The sequence below is a fragment of the Giraffa tippelskirchi genome, chromosome X, assembly GCF_054371585.1.
Source record: "Giraffa tippelskirchi isolate mGirTip1 chromosome X, T2T-mGirTip1v1.2.pri, whole genome shotgun sequence".
In the NCBI taxonomy this organism is placed as follows: Eukaryota; Metazoa; Chordata; class Mammalia; order Artiodactyla; family Giraffidae; genus Giraffa; species Giraffa tippelskirchi.
Window position 1 is genome coordinate 78,379,005 of NC_137289.1, and position 17,634 is coordinate 78,396,638.

The following is a 17,634-nucleotide window of genomic DNA, read 5'->3' on the forward strand; positions in this document are numbered from 1 at the left end:
ATGTCTCTGCTTTTTAATATGTTGTTTAGGTTGGTCATAACTTTTCTTCCAAGCAGTAAACGTCTTTTAATTTTGTGGCTGCAGTAACCATCTGCAGTGATTTTGGAGCCAAAAAAAAATAAAGTCTGCCACTGTTTCCACTGTTTCCCTATCTATTTGCCATGAAGTGATGGGACTAGATGCCATGATTTTAGTTTTCTGAATGTTGAGTTTTAAGCCAACTTTTTAACTCTCCTCTTTCACTTTCATCAAAAGGCCCTTTAGTTCTTCTTTGCTTTCTACCATAAGTGTGGTATCATCTGCATATCTGACATTATTGATATTTCTCCTGGCAATCTTGATTCTAGCTTGTGCTTCATTCAGCCCAGGATTTCTTATGATGTACTCTGCATATAAGTTAAATAAGCAGGGTGACAATATACAACCTTGATGTACTCCTTTTCCTATTTGGAACTAGTCTGTTGTTCCATGTCCATTTCTAACTGTTGCTTATTGACCTGCATACCACATTTCTCAAGAGGCAGGACAGGTCGTCTGGTATTCCCATGTCTTAAAGAATTTTACACAGTCTGTTGTGATCCACACAGTCAAAGGCTTTGGCATAGTCAATAAAACAGACTTAAATGTTTTTCTGGATCTCTCTTGTTTTTTTGATGATCCAGCGGGTGTTGGCAATTTGGTCTCTCATTCCTCTGTCTTTTCTAAAACCAACTTAAACATCTGGAAGTTCATGGTTCATGTATTGTTGAAGCCTAGCTTGGAGAATATTGAGCAGTACTTTACTAGTGTGTGAGATGAGTGCAATTGTGTGGTAGTTTGAGCATTCTTTGGTATTGCCTTTCTTTGAAATTTCAATGAAAACTCACCTTTTCTAGTCTTGTGGACACTGCTGAGTTTTCCAAATTTGCTGGCACATTGAGTGCAGCACTTTGACAGCATCATCTTTCAGGATTTGAAATAGCTCAACTGGAATTCCATCACCTCCACTAGCTTTGTTCGTAGTGATGCTTCCTAAGGCCCCCTTGACTTCACATTCCAGGATGTCTGGCTCTAGGTGAGTGATCACACCATTGTGATTATCTGGGTGGTGAAGATCTTTTTTGTATAGATTTTTTGTGTATTCTTGCCACCTCTTCTTAATATCTTCTGCTTCTGTTAGGTCCATACCATTTCTGTCCTTTATTGACTCCTTCTTTACATGAAATATTCCCTTGGTATCTCTAATTTTCTTGAAGAGGTATCTAGTCTTTCCATTCTATTGTTTTCCTCTATTTCTTTCAACTAATCACTGAGGAAGGCTTTCTTATCTCTCCTTGCTATTCTTTGGAACTCTGCATTCAAATGGGTAGATCTTTCCTTTTCTCCTTTGCTTTTCACTTCTCTTCTTTTCACAGCTATTAGTAAGGCCTCCTCAGACAGCCATTTTGCTTTTTTTGCATTTCTTTTTCTTCAGGACGATCTTGATGCCTGTCTCCTGTACAATGTCTTGAACCTCCGTCTGTAGTTCATCAGGCACTCCATCAGATCTAGTCCCTTAAATCTATTTGTCACTTCCACTGTATAATCGTAATGGATTTGATTTAGGTCATAGCTGAATGGTCTAGTGGGTTTTCCTCCTTTCTTCAATTTAAGTCTGAATTTGGCAATAAGGAGTTCATGATCTGAGCCACAGTCAGCTTCCAGTCTTGCTTTAGGAATCAACAATTTGTTAAAATTTTGTCATTGTGATAGTCATATATTCATTTTCATTTTCTTTCTGACTTCTATTCTGACTTTAGTGGTTGTCTCCAAACCTGCTGGAAACAGGAAAATAAAAATAACAGAATTTAAAAGCAGCTTAGATTACTATCTTTTGAAATTACCTGCTAACCACTACGGAGAAGGCAATGGCACCTCACTCCAGTACTCTTTTGCCTGGAGAATCCCATGGACGGAGGAGCCTGGCAGGCTTCAGTCCATGGGGTCACTAAGGGTCGGACATGACTGAGCGACTTCACTTTCACTTTTCCCTTTCATGCACTGGAAAAGGAAATGGCAACCCACTCCAGTATTCTTGCCTGGAGAATCCCAGGGACGGCGGAGCCTGGTGGGCTGACGTCTATGGGGTCGCACAGAGTCAGACACGACTGAAGCGACTTAGCAGCAGCAGCAGCAGCAGCTAACCACTAGATTAAATTGTGTTAAATGCTCAGTACTCAATTTTTTTCCAAAATGAAAGTGGATAGCAATGATATCCTCAAAATGACATAATTTTAAGTGTGTGTTGGTCAAACTTCTTACATATATCTCATTAGTCTTATATAATAAAATCATAGCTCCAGAAAACCTAAAATATTCCTTAATTTCTCTTTCTCTTTGGCAGAAGTAACTTCACTTATAACTGTATTTTTCTGTTGATGGTTTTGCTGAGGTTTGTAGTAATATTGAAAAATCTTACTAAATTCACTTTCAAAACAAAAGAGATGGATTAATATATTTTATCCAAGACCAGTATGACAACAGCTGACATCTAGCAGTCTGTTTTATTTACAAGATGTTTTAGCTTTATTTGAAGAAAGAGTCTTAAATATAGTTGATTTGAATGAATATAATAAATAGGGGATTTTTCATTAAAACCAATATTTGACCTAATGTTAGGATAAAAACATGTTTTCACATAACATATAATTAAGTTATGAAACTCTAGATGTGCCAAGATTTCATCCAAACAAACAGAAACATTTTTCAAATATAAAAGAGACATGCAAATAATAGCACATTCAACTATATCAGTTGCATGACAAAAGAAAATCAGATCAGTTATCAGTCTTTGCCTAGAAAAGAGTCAGTTGGCTCATGGTTATGCATTTATGGAAGTTCAGAAGTATCTTACTTTTCCTCAAAGCATCAAATGCAAGTTGTCACTAGAGACTATACTCCGTGATTTTCTTTCAGTTCCTTAATAATTTCTGTCTCCACCATAATCACTGTTTAGGTTTGTACTATTTTTCATAAAAGTAAAGTTGTTGTCATGGGAATGAATGAATACACATTATGCCATTTTATTGTCTTATTACAAATCTTGCCTTAAGAATGGAATTGTTTTGCCAAATTTTCTCTTGTTGCAATGTTTATGGTCAGAATAAAATACAATAGTTTTAATGCCCAGTTCAGTCTGTGAAAGACTGTAAACATTTAATAGACTCATAAACACAAACTTCAATCTTTTCAATATTCTGCATTTTGATTGGCTGCTCATACTACTTTATCCTTACAGGTTACTGAAACTGTAAACAGGAAGAAAAAGTATGGATGGTGAATCAAACTGCACAGACCTTGAAAAGGTCAAAGTTATTTTTTTTCTTAGAATATATAGGGCTGCAAAATTTCAGGGAAAATTTTCTTGGATTTAATTGGAGATGAATATAGACATAGGATAATGTGGTTTTTTTAAGTGATAGTGAGCACAAAGAAGATATTTAACCCTCTTTTCTAGGAATACTTGTATTATTATAGTGGAGTTACTTTTGAATTCTCTTCTTTAATGAGAATAAGACATATTAATGCTTAAAATGCTTAAGCCAAGAGAATAGCAGTATAATGTGCCTATGCCTTAGGTTAGGAAATCCTTGCACATTTCTGTGTGCAAGCAATTTTCAAAGTCAGTGGGAAAAGATGTTATTTTATTTTCCATGTACTGTGAGGTGTGTCACAAAGAATGTTACTAATGGTAGTTGTAATATCAAAGTATATGAATTACTCGCCTCTTTAAAAAACAAATCAGAATAGATTCCAGGTTGTCTTGATGATATCACTCTTAAGTTCTTGCATTATGGTTAACATCCAGGGAATTATACATAATCTGTTTATTTAAGTGTCAACTGCCACGTGTATTATAGTGCGGAGTAAAGCACTGCAATAATAGATACTAAAAAGGGAATTTTCTTTTCACTCTGTTTAGATACATTTCAACCATATTAAAACATTTCTTTTATAGAATGTGTAAAATGAGGAGAAATGAACAAAGCAATAAGAGCTAGTATCTAATGAATACTTCTGATGTGTCAGAAACTAAGGTAAAGCATTTAGCATAATAACAACCTTATTAGATATGTGCAATTATTATTATTCTGATTTTATAAATGAGAAAATTAAACACAAGTTAAAAGACTTGTTCAATGTCCCAGAGGTAGTTAATCTGCAGACTCAGAACTCAACAGCTCAAAATCCAGAATCCAAAAAAAAAAAAAAAAGTCTCTAAAAGCAATAGTGATTTTAAAATTCTTGGATGTGGGATGTACTCAATAAATGTTTGTTGAGCTAATGAATAGGCTTTGAGTCATTAAAAACATATCTCCCCAGGAAGCCCATACCTAGCTTTTAACGAATTATCCCTTGTGTACCCACTTAATTGCATTGTTTTTCCCTGGGTGGATCTGGGGCTGGTTTTGTAAGCAAGCATCTTATAGGAGAAAATTGTAAACCAAACCAGAAAACATCCCAGGTAGATAAGCAGAGTTTCCATAGTCTGAGTGTATGTTTAGAGACACTACAAGCACCAGAGATAGGAGCCTAATTCTGGTTAAAGAAAACTCAGAACAGGCCAGTTTTATTCAGACACTGCTAACCTCAATACCAAAAAAGAGGGGGAAAAAAAAAAAACAGAAAAAATTAAAGTCAAAGTTTAGATTCATGAAAATTACTGAATGACAGGAATAGAATTTTTACCAACTCTTTTTTTTTAATTATGAAAATTGTGCCTTGGTTTTTGAAATTAAAATTTTTATAGAGATAATTGTAGATGTACATGAAGTTGTGGGTTTCCCTGATTTCTCAGACGGTAAAAAATTTGCCAGCAATGTAGGAGACCCTGGTTTGATCCTTGGGTTGGGAAAATCACCTGGAGGAGGGAATGGCTACAATATTCTTGCCTGGAGAATTCCATGGACAAAAGAAACTGGCAGGCTATAGTCCATGGGGTTGCAAAGAGTCAGATAAGACTGAGTGACTAACACTTTCACTTTTCACATGAAGTTGTAAGAAATACTATAGAAAGACTGGTGTACCCTTAACCTAGTTTCATCTAACAATATTTGATATGCAAAACTATACTACAATATCATAATCAATATTGACATAGATATATCTGGATTGGCTTTCAACAATCTCAGAATCCATTTGTTTGGTCAATTAGGGTCCCTTTGGAGAATTGCTTGTCATTGCATTTATGTGACTCTACCCAAAATTTATCTCTGTTCCCTGAAGAGCATGAACAACAACAGTGGCAGTGCTTCCTATAAGACTTAGATAGGAAAAGAGCATGGTCTTGAGATTATACACTGTTTCCAGCCCTTTCCTCTAAGATAATTGTGCTCCTGCCTCCCATTACTCTGTGCTTATTTGAGAGTACAAATGTAGACCCACTGAGAATAATTTTTTTGGTCCTCTGATTATTTAATCAGTGTTCGGGAATATATTTTACACTGACCGTACTTCCCTCTAGATAATTGAAAATTTTAAATAGTGCTACAAGCTTCACTTTGCTGAATACATTTGGAAGATAGGAAAATGCATTTAAGAAAACAGAAGACAACACACTTCACACTTAATGTGTTTTAGTTAAATTCAGATTTCTTCACACTCTGAAAATCATCCTAACAAATCAACTAAACAGTTACACTTTAAATATCAGTGTCATTTCCCCACAGGTTTCTGAATTCATGAAAATGATTTTTCCATTGCTCATCAACCAAAAGACACTACAGAAAATCTCAATGAGGCTGGTTTTAGTTGGGAACAATTTGATTACAAAACATGCTTGCCACATTTGTAAGGTTTTTTTTTTTTTTTTCCCTTCCCCGTTTAAATCACCATATCCTTAAATTTACCAACAGAAATTTCCAGTCTGAAAATGTATCTTCCATGCTCTTGCCTATTGTTTTTACCATGTCATTAATCTCATACAATGAAATCCATAGTGAGAGTAGAACAGTTGCACAGAATCTCATTTTGAAGTACAATTCTAAGAACCTGCTTGTGAGACTTTCACTTCTTTTTAACTCAAGCACAAGTTGCTAAACTGTGGATAGACTAATTCTCTAATAGTGGAAGTGATGAAAATAAGAGTAGGGAAATGTTTTTCATTGCTCATATTACCTGCCATTTATCCCAAGTTTTCAATATGTAGAGGAGGGACAAAAAGTAGATTTTAGAAGCTTTCAATGTGTTTTTCCTTCTGCACTTTATACCTGTATAAAATTTTCCTTATAAAAATAATTCAAGCTCACCAGAATTTAATTCAGTTTTAGAAGTTTGCAAATAATGCTGACACTCAGTGTCTATACATGTAAATCAACTAACAACTGCATTTACTGGGGTTCAACAAAGATGCACAATATTATCAAAATAGCACAAATAACTGCTGTGCTTGGGTACTACAAAAAAGTAACAATAAAAATATAGAGTAGCACCCAATTTGGCAATAGTACCTATTTCCAGCACTCTCAGTTCTCATTTAATTAATAGTTAATTGTGTGTATTTCTGTCTTATTTATATTTTCTTAGAGATTATTAGCTCCTCAAAGCAAGGTACATACTTACTCCACACCCTTCATGCCCCTTTGTTCCAGAAAGTGATCTGCAAATAAAATGTTTCCACTAGGACAGTACTGTCCAATAGCAATAAAATGCCTTGCAAATAGTATACACTCAATAAAATATTTGTTAAATTAGATGTTGTTGCTATTTCTATTATACCAAATTACATATAAAATCTGAAAATATTTATTCAGTTAAAAATTACTAGGTTTTGAAATTCAAATGTTTGTATGTTGAAAGGTGGAGAATAGCTTTAAGCTATTATTATGCTGCCTCGTTCTTCTCACTTTTTAAATTGACATTGAGCTTTGAGCAGGCACTGCACAATTCTGACAGCCAGAGGCATAGAACAGGGTCAGGGAAGGCACAAAGAGTTTAGAATAACACATATTTTCCAGTAAATACACAGCTTCTTTGCAGGTAGGTTGATTATTTTTGGTGTGTTTTCCAGAAAATTTAAAACAAAATGCTTTAATACTATCAGAAGGTAATGATAATATAGCTTGTGATGCTTTTACTAAAAAAAAGAGTTGCCATTTATATCACATATTTCAAGTCAAAAAAGTTAAAAGTGAGCCAGAAAATAAATTGCTTTCCATTTAAGTATTAAGGATCTTTGTCCTAAAAGTACCCTTTAATATATTTAAGACCTATCAAATCCACCTCTCTTCATCTGAGCAGCTTGGTCATTTTTACAAAATGCGGACTTAAATGTGTGTGGTGTTAGTGGAGGGGTGGGAGGAGTTACTGCCATGGTGATTGTAAGCTTAAGAACCATTTCAATGGCTACTTTTAAAACAGTTACTCCAGAGTGTGTGTTCTAACTGTGTGTGTGTGTGTGTGCTCGCATTTGTGTATAATTAGAAGCAGCCAAGAGACCATGATTTTAAAATTGTCTAGTCTTCTATTTAAGCATTTTTAACAGATGTGAATAACAATTTTAATTAGAAGTATTATGCATGTTAAACACACAATTACTTTTGAGTATCACTGGTCTTTCATTTACGGAATAGCTTATTTTTCTTCAAAACTCTTGAAGACAAATTTAACCAACGGTTATCAAATATATATAAATTAATTTTTATCTTTTTTTCCTCCTGTAAGACACAAGTTTAAAATGTAAGACTTTATTTTTCTGCAGTGTGAGCCCATATACTTTCACACTCTCGAAATGAATGAAACCCATGGCATATACTGCCCTTCAATTGTGCACAGAATTCCTATTGATATTAATGAGTTTTTGCCTGAACTGACTATAGTCATTTTATGTGGCCTGAAGTGGTCATTTTATTGTGATTTGCATATTGGTTGCTGCAGAGTATAGTGTATATATCATTTCTAAAGTGCCTAGGGATCTTTACAGAGGAAAGTAGTACATAAATTGAAAAGATTATTATTGTCTTTATTTTAAATGCTTCTATTTGTGAGTCTTCTAAATCATGCATAAATACAGTAAAAAGTGCAAATCAGATGTGCAGAGAAAACTCCAAGAAGTAAAACTATTTTAAATCAGCAATTTTGAAGTTATCCACTTGTAGAAGTATTTTTAATCCATTGAAAACAGTTAGTTCATTTTCTAGTTTGACAGACAACATCAAATGAGCATATGCAGATGCAGAGAACTAAGGGGGAGAAGGGAAAATAGGACTTGAAATTTCACTCTGGATGAGACTGCAACTCTCAGTGTGAACCTTTTCCTGCAGTCCCTTCTATACCTACTTCTTTAGTTCTGCCCTAAGGAGGTTAGTGAGGTGCAACTAAAAGAGCCCATATCATCCACTAATCCATGGACAGGGATGAATGGAGAACTCAGAGTGGATGAAAGAGCTACTTTGAAAAGTCACTGTAGTTTCACTTTTAATGCAAAATCTGGAGAAGTTAGGCTTTTCTCTCCCAGGATAAAACATGAAAAATGCAGGTTATTAAGGAAAATATGTTTATCTAGAATCCCTACCCCTCTCACCTTAAAGGCTCAGAATTTTGGGTTAAATATTCTTAGCTCCTCTTCCCATGATGAAATAAATTCATTTGCAGAATATTGGTGTTTACTATTGAGCAAGTCAATCCTTATCCCTCAACAGTGGTTATTGTACTCTATTTTGAACATAGCCCCTGATTATTGAAACAACTATCACTAATCTGATTTTTTTGTTGTTGTTGTTATTTTTGTAGGCCATCACAGGTTCAAGACAGACCTGTCTTTGATTCTGATCTTTTCTACATGTGTATATACATGCACTTCTGTGGCAATAAAGAAAAAAAAAAACTGATGTTAATTAAACATGAATATTACCAACACCACCACAAGTAGACTGTGAATAGTAAGACATTTATATATATGTACATATATACACATATATATATGCACACACACACATCTCTGTGCAACATGTACACTTAGATAGCTTTCTTTCTGCAATTTGGAATCATACGCCATTTGAAGTCAAATAAACAACTGCCCCTGGTTCATAGTCTTCTATTTTCTGTGCTTTAAAAATGTGACACCAGGCAGGGATTTTCGCATGCGGAATGTGTATGTATGTGATTTTCTGTGCTCAGATTGCAAGTATTAGGGAAGAGATAATCTTTTACCAGATATACATTCTGTATAACAAATCTCTTTTTAATGTTGGTCTAGTGGGGAGATACAGACATTACTTTCCATGCTCACTTTTATAGGAAGTTTTCCATGTTTATGAAAGGGGAGCAGAGCAAAGATTGGTCTCAGATCTGGCCAAATCTGGGAAGTAATCAGTCACATTATAATGAGATTCCCCTGTATGTGAAAAATGACTGGGAAGATGAGAAGCAATCAATATGAAAAACGTTTATGACTCCTATTCCTGCCAAGAATCTCTTTTGATATAAAAGACATTGTTTACAAGATGAAAAAGCAAGAGGTCAGTTCAAGCAAATTGTCCCATGATTCTCTTACAGAGTGAAGCCACCTCATAATAAGGCCTTTTTGATAATTAACAAGCCAATCAATCCTAGAGGAATTGGAGCTGAAGCTCCAATACTTTGGCCACCTGATGCAAAGAACTAACCCATTGGAAAAGCCCCTGATGCTGGGAAAGTTTGAAGGTAGGAGCAGAAGGGGGTGACAGAGGATGAGATAGTTGGATGGCATCACCTACTAGATGAACATGAGTTTGAGCAAGCTCTGGGAGTTGGTGATGGACTGGGAAGCCACAGTCCATGGGTTGCAAAGACTTGGACATGACAGCGACTGAACTGAACTGACTTGGAACTATCCAAGATGAGCTCATCTTATACTCAATCTTCCTTGATAAGAGAATCCAGTGTTCCAGGTAGTGAGTAAGATAATGTGTGAATAGGTATAAGTTCTATTAATATAATTATATCTATGAAAGAAAGCATAGTGATCTAACATATTTTTCACTGGAAAGTGCAAAGGTTTGATTTTGTGAATTCTGTTTACAAGAAAAATAGTCTAGGGTACTTGTATATGATCCTTCTGTCTCCACCCTTTTAGAGGTAGCAGATGTTAACTGGATTTTGTTTTCAAGATTGCATTTCTTTAAATAAGCCTCTCATTTTGGAAATATCTCATCAGGAGTGCCCTTAAGAAGAGACACTTTTATTTCATCTTACAAAAAAATCTTAATCAATTTCAATATATATTCACTGTTCTTAGTGTTTTAAAAGTTAACATCTACAAATGAGTAAGTTGGAGGGTTGCTATTTTTGAAACTACTATTTTAGGACATGCATAAAGAATGTTCTATCATTTTATTTTACAGAAAAATGAGTAGTGTCAATTCACATAGTATTGTTTTGCATTGTTATTTTTTTTTCAAGACTTTTTTGAAAGGGTCATGTGTTTGGCTTTTTAAATATCAAGTCATAGAAATAACATTCACAATTCTGAGGTTCTATATGCATCTTTAAAAATATCTGACAGGTAGAAAACCACATTCTTTCCTTTGGAAAACTATGTTTTAACCTCTGACCATTTTCTACTTCTGCATCCTCCCCTTCTTCTCTCTCCTTACTAAAAATATATTTTGTATAAAAACAGAAAATTATGTTTCTACTTATAGCTTATAGGCAATTAAATCAACAACAGCATCCTAACTTGGGAGCAAAAGAAATAAATATTTGAATGCTAAATACTTCTAAGAGAGCAGTGTTTGATTTTATTAAAGAAAAACATAGCTTATGTACTAATTTCGGCAATAGCTTCCCTTACTCTTTTTGTTTTAAAGATAAGAAACCAATTTTCAGGTATACTATTCTCTTCTTTTATTGTTGGAAAGATATGCTGGAATTTAGTATGCATGCAGAAATTTGTTATGCATGCAGAAAACCACAGTCAAACAGATTATCAACCTATGTCTACATACAAATGCATACTTAATTCACATATTTGACTTCGTTTACCTATCTGTAACACCTAAACAATTATTCTTTTCACATCTAGCCCCCCCATACTCTCTTTATTGTCTACTGCTCTAACCAGGTAATGGAAATGAAACATTCTTGCTTTCACACCATTAAATATAGTTAACTATTATTTTTCTTTTTTTACCCATGGATTCTTATGGGAGGGAGAGACACTGCTCTGAAGAATTGAGAGAAACTGAGGCTAAAGCTGTTTCCCCTACAAAGGTCTTGGTTTGGAATTGGGTGGTGTCAACCTTAATACAAAGAATATCCCAAGCAGAGGCACCAACACCTCTTGAATTTTAGTGAAAATGTCATGTTAAAGGTATAACAAGGTTGATAAGGAGGTCATCAGAAAAGTCAACTAGGGGTTAGTTATATATTAAGAGAAAGAAAGGCAGTAAAAGAACCGAGTCTCATAAATATGCATAAATATATGTAATCAATAATACATAGTAAAATACTGATAAAATACTGTGTCTATATGTATATATTTATACAAGTATTTCCTGAAATATCTGCTTGTGGTTCCATTAAAAAGTTCATAATGTACTGCTAGTTGATTTCTGTATGCTTTAGTAAGCAGAGGTCTAACTTTTTTATCAATTCAAAATTGTTCATAGTATGTTGAAAGAGAAAGAAATTAGGTGGTAAGAATGGAAACAGAACCAACAGGTTTAAGACTATGGCTTTTGTGCTTGTAGCTACATCTCTATAAAAACAGTATCATTTATAAAGAGAGATAGGCCTATTAGTATGCATATAACATGTAACATATCTCATACACAACACTCATATGTGTATGGTGCATTGTGAAACTGTAATTTATTAGGCAATCTGAAAAAAATTATAATCATTATCTATTAAAATAAATAATTTTGCTTTGTCTAACAAAAAAACTTCAGAGTATAAACTGAAGAGGATTTTACTATTTGAAAATTATAGTTAAATGTCTTTTCTATTACTTTAAAATGCATCTACAAAAATGTTGTATAAGGCATATGTGTACATACAAAGCTTTAAAATATAACTGCTTCTGATTTAGTAAATTATTCCTCAGCCATCACTACAGGTAACTGTCCCTTATTTTATTTAAGCCTTGTGATAAAACAATAGAGGTGAAATGTTATGTATGAGTGAGAAGAAGAGTAATTCACCAAACTTTTACTCCAAATGTCTCCATGTAATCTATTTTTCTTCCTCCCAAACTCACGTAGGAATGGACAGAATTCAGCCTTCAATGGGCAATACTAAGTGGACAACAGTTTACCCAAGTTTCTGGGCCCAGGGAAAGCCTTAAGAAGGAGAGCACTTCCATTCCTCATCAGAGGAATGGGGGCTCACCTACCAGAAGGGCATCACCAGATAGGAATGAAGAAGAAGAGGAAGAGGGGTGGCTGCTGCTAGGTGAAATGAAAGCCTCAACGAAGGTCTGGGTCCAGTTTCATGAAGGGGAGTTCCAGAGAAGGGTCTATCTAATGGACAAGAGAGATACACACTCCTTTTTTAGAACATTAATAAGATTTCACCTCCTGAAATGAACCCCTTGCCCACTAGCTTTCCCCAATATTTGGAGTGTGTTTGCATGATCCTGGGTGTGATAACGGGCCATGTTGTGTGAGTGTATGAAAGGTCAAAAGTCAGTGAGAGAAAATCAAAAATTAAAAAAATGACTAATGATTTTTAACCTGAAGCAAAGTGGATGTGATGCTTATCTGGAACCTGCTCCTATTTAAATCCTTCACTTCAGGTACCACACAATAAAAGCCAGGAGAAAAAGACAGATTTTTTTTTTTTGAAAAATGTTTTATTTAAACCTTTTAAATCTTTTACAACAATAAAATATTGCGTCAATATAAACCCCTTGACTGAAACCATTCACATCAAACATTATAGCAAATTGTTTTATTTTTGACACCCAACTCATCTTTGAAAGAATTTCCTTCTAATCACAATGCAGAATTTATTGAAAATAAATAATTGCTGGCAACTTCAATAGGCAATTTGAATAAAATAGTTGAAAAAGCAACTCTTAATGAAAATAGCGTTTATTATACATCGGTTACTAAATGAATAAACTAAACGATTTTTCTTTAAATTAATAACTTCAGAAATGTTTTATACAAAACTGTACAGTTATAAAGTCAGCAGAAATATTTGGGTTAACTCAGGTTTGAACCAGAGCGCTTAACTGCAAAGAAAAAGAAAATTGAAACAAAGAAAACCCTAACAGTTGTAAAACATGAACTCCTTGTGGGGGAAAAAAAAAATCCCAGAACTAACACACAACTACCAACAGAATGCAGAAGCTTAGCAGAAGAAGAAAAAAAAAAAAAAAAGGTCTGGGATTCGAATTAAAACACGCTCTTTGACCTGCAGCTGGGGGAGACACAGTGTGGTGCACCAGGGCCCTGGCAGCCCATACTAGGGATCCTCAAAAGGGGGCCATAGGCTTTCAGGTCCTTATAGGTAGTTTGAAGCTTTGTCTACTTGCAGCTTCCTCTGGAGGTTGGGCTAGGCTGCGGCCCGGACTTACGGAGCCCCCAGCAAGGTCTGGCTAGCAGAGACTGGGTGCATGGGTGCATGTCTGGTCCAGAATGTGTGCTCCTTTGGAATGAGGTGCCCCTGTGGACCTGGCATGTAGACATGACAGCTAGCAATAAAGCCACAGAAACTGCATAATTTTTGGATCTCTACACAGACCAGTGAGATTTTTTTGTAGTTTTTTTTTTGTAAATAATAATACAATACACACAGCTATGTACACACACACGTTTGCACGCGCACGCACAAACACACACACAGACAAAAAGATGAAGAGGAAAAAACCCAGCCGCCCAGAAGCTCGCTAGCTAACTCAGTCTTCGCCATGGGCTACTACCAGCTGTGGTTGTTGGAGGCACGGAGATGGCTCCCCATGGAGTCCACCCAGAGGCAGTGGTATATACACGAGAGGAGGTGATACGTGGCTAGACCAGAATCCCTGTAAACTTTGCCTATCATTTCACTGACGTTCTGCACAGAGCAGAGAACGCCTGTCCACCACTCCCTCGCCACCCCTCCCTGAGGGTTTCTCACTCACGGAGAAGGCGGTGAACTGGAGGTGAAACGAACTGGAAAGCGTTGACCCAGTCCGTCTCCAGCGTGTTCCAGTCAGGTCGTCGTCTCCAGCTAAAGCAATCGCGTATAAAAGCAAAATCCTTTGCCTATAAGGGCTAAAGTAGGGTCGCGCTAGCAGCTGGCCTGGCAAGGCGCGGCGCGGGTGGGGAGCTCGGAATAAGTGCAGGCATTCCTGGACTTGGGGAGGTGAGGAGCACTTTCCGCTCCTCAAGCCGACCTCTGTCGCCTGGCGCCACAGCTGAATCCTTCTATGGCATCCAGGTGCACTGTAGAAGCCTGTGGGGGTTCCACAGTCGCGGGAAGCAGGGCAGAAACCTTCAAAATCTCCTTTCCTCCTGTGCGCTGGTTTGCAAACAGAATCGGCTGCCTATTTTGCCTACCCTAGGAATTCTGTCTCCCGGAAAAAAACAAAATAAATATATATATATATATATATATATATATATATATACATATATATATATATATCCAGTATCATCAACAACTCTCTCTACTGTATCCTCTCTTCTCCATAAAGATTTGGGGTAGGAGATCGGTGGATGGGTAGACATCTCTCCCTCCTTCCTATTCTAAGCAATTAAAAAACTATCAGCTCAATGAAGGAATAATAATAATAGCAATAATAATATGAAGTGATCGATTAGATACAAATCATCTCACAAATATTGTGTACAGTTTGTAGTAAAACACCGCAGACATTTAGAAACGCTATAGAAGTTTTAAAAAATGCAAAACTAGCCTATTGTAAAACAGATTTCACCTGAAATACAGCTGCTATAACCAAGGCGCTGAAAGGTTATTGAGAGGCACACATCTGTCTTCCCACCCCCTTCCCCATCCCTACCCCGCCCCCAAGTTACTCCACTCCTTTCTCTTCCTAGAGAGGAGCGACCAAAAAACGAAACAAACAAACAACTCCCCCCCCAAAAAAACTTACTTAAAGTAAACAGCGTATATTGATCAGCAGAAAATGTTGGAGGGAAGTGTTTCTCTTGACGCAGGGGATATGAGGTCCCTGCCTGGATGCTTAATGCAACTGTGTATCCGCGTTAAGCCTGAACGCCTACGTGTGTTTCCTTTCTTAACGTAAGTTAGAATCTTCTGTTGAAAAAAGAAAACAAGTGGAGGGAAGGAGAAAAGAAAGAACAAACAAGAGAGAGAGAGAGAGAGTTAGAGAAATAGCAATAATAAAGCTGGAATTAAAGGAAGAGAGTGGAAGAGAAAGAGAAATCCGCGCTGCTCCCAGTGCGGCCGGCCGCTTCCTGGCTTCCTGCAGTCAGAGATCATGGCAGGACGTGTCTGTTTTCACCGTGTGCGTGTGCGAATAAACCTCATGTGGCTGCTGATCCCCTGGTGGAGTCATTCTTTTCTCTTTCTGTCTTCGATTACAGAACCAGACACGCACCACTTCTTTCTCCAACTGGAGGCTGTCTGCCAGCGAGGAAATCTCCTGCGCCGCAGGCTTCGGACACTTGAGGAAATGCGTCTCCAGTACGCCCTTGACACTCACCTCGATAGAGGTTCGCTTCTTCCGCTTGCGACCCTGTGCCGCGATCTTGTCAATGCTGGTCGGGCTCCCTGTGGATGAATCAGCTTCCTCCAGCCACTTGTTCAGCAGCGGCTTCAGCTTGCACATGTTCTTGAAGCTCAGTTGTAAGGCCTCGAACCTGCAGATGGTGGTCTGCGAGAACACGTTGCCATACAATGTGCCCAGCGCCAGCCCCACGTCAGCCTGCGTAAAGCCCAACTTGATTCTTCTTTGTTTGAACTGTTTGGCAAACTGTTCCAACTCATCCGAGGTTGGTGTCTCCTCGTCCGAATGGTCCTGGCAGTGATGCGAACCTAGGTCGCCGTGTTCTGGGGCTTCCCGGAGCACTGGATGTAAGCTTTGAGCTGAGGCAGAGGCCGGCGGTGGAGTGAGACCCCCGTGCTCCAGCATGCCGCTCACCGTGAAGCCAGGCTGCGAGTACACATTAAGGGGTTGGCCGCTCGACGTGATGGACGGATTCGGAGCCGGGCTTGCTCCCCAGGCATTCGGATTGTTAGTGTGCGGAGAGTGGTGGGCGACATGCTGCGAGCGATGATGGATGATTGCGCCCAACTGTAGGTCTTCGCGCGCAGGCTTCACGTCTTGCTGTTCCAGGGGGCTGGTGGCCAGTGTAGAGGACCATGGCCCTCCATCGCTCAGACTGGTTACCCAATGATGCCCGAGGGGATGCCCATTGCTAGGAACTCCCTGCAAGTAATCACTTTGGAGAAGTTTCTGAGGGTTTCGGAAAGGACTCCCCTGCTGCATGCCCGCAGAGTCCGCATGGACTAGAGAGCTGGAAGTGAGAATGCTGTAGGGATTCGAGGCAGCTGTGGCCATTGTCGGTGAGGATCTCCTACTAGTTATCATGTGGCAAAGGGAGCAGCTTCAGCCTTTGACATCTACTGTGCCGGGAGCCAAAGCAGCGAGAGCGAGTAACCGGCACCCGCTGAGGCCAATTGCATCGCGTCTTGGCCTGGCCTGCCGCGAACTCCACCAATGGCGGAGCGGGAGGCCGAGCTAGCTTTCCAAATTAGGTGGGCGAAGCTTGAGAGTTTCGGTGAGACCCAAGCAGGAAGTGAATCAATCTTTTGGCTCCATTGGCTGCCTGGCGCTGAGTGGCAGGATCTCATTTGGTTAACCCTTCCCCCAACCTCCCACCACTCTTAGACTTCGCGGATGTTTGTAGAGGAGCGGGAAGGATGAGGGGGACTGTGTGCGGGTGCGTGTGCGTGTGTGGTGCGGGATATGATTTTATAACTCTTTTAGGTTTAGATGTGTGTGTGTGGTGCGGGATATGCTTTTATAACTCTTTTAGGTTTAGATTAACCTAAATAAAGAAGAATATTAAGAAAACAATGCAACCAGTTTAAATGCCATCCAGATCTTAGCAGATAGGGATTTTTCTCAGATAAATTTGGCACTCTGGGTTAATTGGGAGCCAGAGAGTGAAAAACAAAACCCCGCTCCAGGCTTTGAGCAATGGAACATCTTTGGTATGACCCTAAATCTGTAGTATCGAAGCCCATGATCCCAATAAGAGATATTTCAATGCGTTTAATTTCATTTTTCATTTATAAGAAACTCGATACCAAGTCAAAAAGCATCTAAGAAAAAGATGCTCAAAATCTTCTGGAAAACAAACAAATAAACAAACAAAAACACGTTGATTTAAGGCATGAAGCACTGGAAAATTCCGAGAAAGTAAAATTTAATGTGATACCGGCAAAAATCAGTTATTTTGAAATTTGTCTCCCAATTTAGTTGGTTAATTAGTAGACTTGCTTTTTTTTTTTTTTTCTTACTGCTCCGTGTCAGCTCCCATCACAGGTCTCACAATTTTTGTCAGAGGCAACTCTTGCTGAAGAGGGTAACCCTCCTACGCATTCACCCCAGACACATTGCGAGCCTTTCCACTCCCAGTAGGTACACAGGAGAATGTTCCTCATTACCGACGCCCAGTGTTGTCCCCTAGGAAAATTGTTTTTAACACACACATCTTC

General features: G+C 37.9%; 1 protein-coding gene across 1 annotated transcript; it reads right to left on the reverse strand.

Annotated features, from left to right (window-relative positions):
- Positions 1-15,379: 15,379 nt before the first annotated feature.
- On the reverse strand, positions 15,380-16,471 carry POU3F4 (POU class 3 homeobox 4). Its single transcript, XM_081567315.1, has one exon. The coding sequence runs from the start codon at positions 16,469-16,471 to the stop codon at positions 15,380-15,382; it is 1,092 nt and encodes a 363-aa protein (XP_081423441.1).
- Positions 16,472-17,634: the final 1,163 nt, after the last annotated feature.